At 39.4% G+C, this 6,827-nt stretch overlaps 1 protein-coding gene across 1 annotated transcript in view; it reads left to right on the top strand.

Annotated features, from left to right (window-relative positions):
* Nucleotides 1-1,583, top strand: part of LOC102304578 (CD209 antigen-like protein E) — a 4,080-nt gene extending 2,497 nt beyond the window's left edge. The window contains exons 5-6 of the mRNA XM_042216871.1: nt 1,126-1,277; nt 1,373-1,583. Coding sequence (XP_042072805.1) covers nt 1,126-1,277; nt 1,373-1,558 — 338 coding nt within the window. The 3' untranslated portion in view covers nt 1,559-1,583. The remainder of the gene's footprint in view (nt 1-1,125; nt 1,278-1,372) is intronic.
* Nucleotides 1,584-6,827: the final 5,244 nt, after the last annotated feature.

Below are 6,827 nucleotides of genomic sequence, written 5' to 3' on the forward strand. Positions count from 1 at the left end.
GTGTGTGTGCATGCGTGCAGCATTTACTTCTTCCTGTGAGTTCTGAGTTAGTACCACTTCAGATTGGTGGTCTCTTGTTTTCCGATCTCACCTCAGATTTCACCTCTGTTCATGTAAAGAGAGTGGGTAGTAGAAAACGCTGAACCAGGCACACCAAACCACATCTTAGAAACAGTACTCGTGTTTTCTGTCTAATTTTTCTTTCTGCTCATCACTTTTTTCAGTTTTTTTAAATACAGATTTTTTTTTTCTTTTTATTAGACTGGGTGGGCAAAATTACCTGAGTGGGTTGGCTAGGCCCACCCCTGTCCATACCTGTTCTAACCAGCCTAGCATTGATGACTGAAGTTAGATTGTAATCGCAGAACAGAAATCATTTCCTGTCACATCTAAGGCTACGTTCACAATGCAGGCGAAAGCGCATCAAATCCAACTTTTTTGACCCTATGCGACACTTTCGTATGTGGTACTGAATCCGATACATATCAGATGTTTTAGAAAGCAACTGCTATTTAAATGGTCATGTCGTACTAAATCCGTCTTTTGCGTCACTGACACAAGACAGACGGCAACAATCAGCGCCTGAGAAGACATCGAGAACGCTTTCCTGGCCATCCAGTGTAGATGTTAGTGAAACTGTTGGGAAGACAACGTTGGAGAAACGTGAACATTTTATTTGTACTGTATAATCTGCAGATTCTGACAGAAATCTGCAACTATCCTTTGAAGCACTGCTCCAATAAGGATCATTATTAGGCCACATCTAAATAACAAAATAACTTCATAACTTAAAGGAAAATTGGGAAACGTAAAGTCCGAAACAAGTCTTTGTATTAAGGCCATCAGTCAAACAATACTGTTTGGTCCGGGTCTAAACAGAGCGTGTTGTGTGTGACGTCTTCTTGTGTGCATGCGGGCCGCTTTGAGGGTTCACACTAGAGCGCGTTTGCTGTCACATTTTATTTGTAGTGTGAACAACCAAACAAAAAAATCGGATTTGTTAAAAAAAAAATCAGAATTGAGCATTAAGACCTGCAGTGTGAACGTAGTCTAAATCACACAAACATGCACAGTTCTTTCTTCCACCTACAGTAAATGAAATTTTGTGCTCTAACATCTTCAAAGATGAGCCATGTTCTAAATGTGGAGAAGGCTGGGAGCACCATGGAGGAAAGTGCTATTATTTCTCCGTCAGTAAATCATCCTGGACTGTGAGCAGAGGTGAATGTAGATCTAAAGGAGGAGACCTGGTTAAGATAGACAGCAGGGAGGAGCAGGTATAAGAAGCTGTTGCAGGTTTATGTTCTTATGTCTATTTTATCACATATTTAGAAGTCTTGTAAGGTAATTTTCATCTGAATTTCCTATTCAGAAATTCCTGGATCAAAGACTGAAAGACATAATGAATTATCCTCAGGATAAGTTCTGGTTTGGACTGACTGACTCAGCAGAAGAGGGTAGATGGTTGTGGGTGGATGGCTCGCTACTGGACAAAAGGTTTGATTATTGGGAATATTTTTGTTCATTTACAGCATCAAACTTATCAGTTTTCACTTGAACACCTCTTTCTGTTCTTTTTTTAGTTTGACTTATTGGGGCTACGACGAACCAGATGATTGGAAAGGGGATTATCCTGATGGAGAGGACTGTGGAAGAATGGGGGTAAAAGGTGAAACCTCTGATCTGAACAGTTGGTTTGATGCTTCCTGCAACATGGCTCACAGAAGTATTTGTGAGAGACCAGAAATAACTGGACAACCTACAAAAGCATCTGTTCAAATCTAAAATTCAGTTCAGCATATATAGATATGCATATTAGATATCCATATCAGTAGAGGATACAGGAGGTGAATCAATGCTATTTGCATAATGTCAATAACAAAGATCCCTCTGAGGATTTTTAAAAATAAAACTGAAGACAAAATGTTTAGATTTTTTTTTAAATGTATGTTATTGTTATATATTATAACTGTTGCAAAAAATGTCACCACATTTTACATTCATTAGACTGGTATTTGATAAATAAAGATAAAATCATTAGTTACAGTTATGTTTCCCTTTGTAACTTTGTAACATTTATAAAATGTTTCCTTTAAAAAAGTTCCAGTGATACAGTTTAATAATGTAGAAGAACATCTGCTTACTGGATTTAAAAAAAGGTATGCTGTGTTTACTTGAAATAATGACTCCATAAAGGCAGACAGCAGAAGAATGGGACTGCTCATGTTGCAAAATATACATTTATATTATCAGAATCTTTATTGTAATTGTGCTTTCAAACAATGAAAATTGTATGCAAACCCGTTCAGTACAAGTGAAAAAGAGGGCACTTTTAAGAGAGAGATCTATGTATGTACAATAAAATAAATAAATACATAAATAAAATAAATATAGTATTTACAGGACTGTATATAATAATGAACAACTGAGAATACAAACAAGTAAGAATACGGTTGTTGCACAGTGATTTAGCATCTGCATTATATCATCTGCACACACAGAAGGGGAAAACTTAGTCCTGCACAGATCACATTCCTTGTTCTGTTACCGTGGAGTTTCTTAATGCATCGTGAGTGTGCCCCTCTGCCTTGAACAATGTTGGGTGTACAAAATAACACACTATCACATTACATTTTTCAGCAATGAAGTAATATAATGTGTTACTGTATTAAATGCAGTAATCAAATGACAGTTACAATTATGCCATTACTTGCCATGCAAAGGTTCTTCAGTTATCTGAAGGCTGGGTGGATAGAAAAAATATAACATCCAACATGTTTTTTTCCCTGTGCTAAGTTCCAACAATCAGCTGATTTCTGTTCTTTTTTTGTTGCCTGTTCCGTTTGGTTCCTTAGCCGTCAGAATTGTTGTCTGAAGCCCAACGAAGATACCCAGTGGATTTACTTTACCAAGTGGATCATCACGACCTTGCCGTATTGGTCCATTTAATCGACCTTTGTTGTTATTATTTATTTATTTTATTATATTTTATTTTCAGTTGTTATAGACGGGACAGACATGGCTGGGGGATAGGAAAGGGAGAAAGAAAGAAGAAGGAAAAGAAAAACAGAGGGGAAGAGGGACAGTGAGAAAGGGTGCTTAAAAAGAAAAAAATCTCCCGGATCACCTGTTAAGAAAAAAAAGAGAAAACAAGCAAAAAAAGAGAGCAACATAATAGCTGATTTCAGTAAATGTGCCATGAGGAGTAAAATGGTGGAGTGAGACAGTTTTTCAGGAGCAGAGATGTGGACACTTTTATATTTATTGCACAAAAGGAGAAGAGCACAGAAACAACTACATTATGCTGCCAACAGAACTTTGTCCTGGGAACAGCAAAGATACTGTGCAGGACCCTCAAGCCCAGGTCTCAGGTAGAGGACACAAGTTTGAAGGATAGACCGCTCGCAGGGGCAGGAGGGATTTTTTTTAATGCATACATATATTACATACATATATCCACCAGTGTGTGAATGTGAGAGTGAATGAATAGTGGCATTGTAAAGCGCTTTGGGTGCCTTGAAAAGCGCTATATAAATCCAATCCATTATTATTATTATTATGTATACATTTGATTATGTTTGATTATTGATATTTTAATCAGGTTGGTACAACTGCTGTTGGGTTAGTTCTTAGTTGCCCTGTGGCATGTGACAATTAAAAGCCTTAGCTATTAGCACTGGTCATTGTCAAAGTATCCATTCATTTTACCTGAATCCTTGAATCTCTCTGTTGCGGTCCTGGGTCAGTGACCCAGTGTTTTGTCTTTTGAATTATTATTATTATTGTTATTATTATTATTATTATGTTAAATACTCCGCCTCAGAGTCCTGCATTTGGGTCACAGTGACACTCCCTTCCTAATTATGTCCCTCCATCTAATTTCTAACCACAATAATTTCACCTTCCTCCATATCTTTCTCACTTCTCCACAGCTGGTTCTAGTAGTAGCAGCTGCCTGTGGCAGTGAGGCCTGGTTACTCTTGTTGATGGCTTCACGGTGCAGAAGCCCCAGAAGCATGTTTTCACCACTTCTTCCACACCAAACTTTTTCTTTTTACAAGCCGCATGAGCGCACAGCATTGTTTGAGGAAGGGGCGGTTCCCAGTGGCCCTTCAGGTCGGCCCATCAGAAACATGCCCAATATGCCAGATTATCAGTACAGCCCTGCATGTAAATGCAAATGAAGAACATGGTGAGGAGATGGAAGAAGCATCCTTTAATCATGTTATGATGCTGCATAGTTTGTCACCTGGAGAGCACTGTTCACTTCTAATTTGTTCATAGCATCTTCATATTTGTTTCCACTTTATTAACCGTAGTTTCTGCTCCCTTTATACATCATTACATAAGCATTAATCTAATGTTACTAAATACAGTTGATTTCAAGCTATTGCTCTGTTATTATTTTTGGAAATTGCACAATCATCCATCTTTACCTCTTTATTTCCACATTATTGTCCTGATTAGGGCTGGGTATCGTTAAGGTTTTATCCGATGCCGGTGCTTAAACGGTGCTCAAACTGGTGCTTAAAGAATGGAGAACACAAAATTGGTCAAAAACCTCTCATGTTCAGCTGTTTTTTTGTAAAAAGATAACAATGTTAGCCTTTTCTGCAGCTATGGGGCATATATGGTATCACTCTTGGCTGGAAGCAGTGCTTAATCAATGGTAAAAACACAAACTTTGTCCAAAAACCTCTCATGTTTAACTGTTTTCCACTTTTTCTTTGGTCATTTTAGCCTTTTTGGCCAGGGTGAAGGGAGCATCTGCCATCAAACAAGAAGACAGCCGCATGTAGCTATGATGATGTTTGCTAGTTCACCTTACATGCATTCATGTAATAACGTGGTTAGCCTACTCAACGTAAATTACACACGAACAACATTAAGGTACTCACGCAGAGAAGAACGGCTGCTGCTGCCATCGTCATCCGTCATTATTTCTGCTACACTGGCAGGGCTAGGGGCCAGGACTCTCCTCTTCGTGTTTTTGGGGGATGTTGCTAACTCCGGGTCCGATAACAGGCACCACACCCGCAGTAGATGTGCACAGTGTGAGGTCTCGCAGCAAGCTATCAAATACGGCGCATATCTTTTAAAAAAAAACGCTATGCGTCGCCAGGTGTTTCATCGGATTTGAGGTGTTACCTCCTTTGACAGTATCACAGTATCAGCTTAAAGCACTTGTTGCTGCTGAGTTTGCATATTTTGCTGTGAAGTACAGCCAGACTTTTGACCGCTTCGCCTTGGGCATTTTTAATCTGTAGCTCTGCTCTAACAGAACGCACGTACCTGGGCCCGCCTACTATCCTCGGAAACGTAAAATGATTGGCTAGAATCTAAAGTGTATCACAGCTCAGGAAAAAAAAAGCACCGAAATATGCGCTGCTTTTCGGTCTGGTTACTACCGTTTATGTCAGAACCGGTGCCATCATGGCACCGGATACCGGTACCCATCCCTAGTCCTGATTCTGCCATGTTATTACTGAGCAATAATATGTTACCAAAATTCATTTATTTACATGTTTCTACACAAACTACAGATTGTATTTGTGTTTGAGACAAATTAATCTTTTTTTCTGCAGCACAATTGATTACAACAAAACTAAAAATTAATACAATACAAAGTTTGATATTTTTTTTTATGTATTACTTTTATCAAAAACCATGCACATGAGTAAAATACTGAGTGGAAAAAATGCAGTCCTAATTCGACAAACAAACTAAACCACAGGAGGGCAGCCCACGCTTATCTGTTGGAAATTTTTGATCTATGAAGACAAAATCAAACATTTAAACAATTACAATATTGTCTTTGACCTCAATAACTCACTTTTTCTGAACTCTGTATCTGTATCCCCTGTATCTCACAGATCATATAAAGCCCCTGATACTAAAAACAAAATAAACAGGTTAAAGAATGATAAGAAGATCAAAACTGCTTACTAGACTTTAGCTCCTGATGTAGAATTCACATGAATTAAATAACTCAGGGAGAAAGATACTAAAATTAAACAATACAAACATAAAAGGTACACAGCACATACAGATCTCTGTTTCCTTCATAAAAGGAAGGTCATGTTCAAGATGGCGGCGCACACTGTTGCAGTGGTTTACGGCTCTCAGTCTCGGTACTCCTTTTGTTTAGTTTGTACGTCCTGTTTGACCCACAACAACAATCTCATCATCAAGTTTGCTGATGACACCATGGTAGTCAGACTCATCTCAAACGGAGACGAGGCAGCCTACAGAGAGGAAGTCCTGAATTTGACAGCATGGTGTTCAGAGAACAACCTGGCACTGAACACCAAGAAAACCCGAGGTCATTGTCAACTTCAGGGGGCACAGCACTGACTTAGCCTCCTTATACATCAACGGGGAGTGTGTGGAGAGGGTCCGCACCTTCGGGTTCCTTGGTGTCCTCATCTCCTCTGACATCTCCTGGACAGACAACATTACAGTGGTCATCACGAAGACCCAACAGGGGCCTTCTCCTGAGGGTCCTCAGAAAGAACAAACTGAACTTCAACCTGTTGCTGACCTTCTACCATTCGTCCATTGAGAGCCTGCTGACATACTACATCACAGTATGGTACGGCAGCTGCACTAAGGCAGATAAAGCGAGGTTTCAGAGTGTAGTCAAGGTAGCACAGAAGATCATCACCTGCCCTCTCCCCTCCCTGATGTACATTTATTCCTCCCACTGCCTCAACAGAGTAACAAACACCATCAAAGACAGTCAAAGGAGCTTGCAAAGAAAAGCGTCTGGACTTCTTTAAGTTGCTTGAAGACGTTTCACCTCTCATCCGAGAAGCTTCTTCAGTTCT

The sequence above is a fragment of the Haplochromis burtoni genome, unplaced genomic scaffold (genome assembly GCF_018398535.1).
Source record: "Haplochromis burtoni strain Fernald_Lab_line unplaced genomic scaffold, NCSU_Asbu1 Contig_1313, whole genome shotgun sequence".
In the NCBI taxonomy this organism is placed as follows: domain Eukaryota; kingdom Metazoa; phylum Chordata; class Actinopteri; order Cichliformes; family Cichlidae; genus Haplochromis; species Haplochromis burtoni.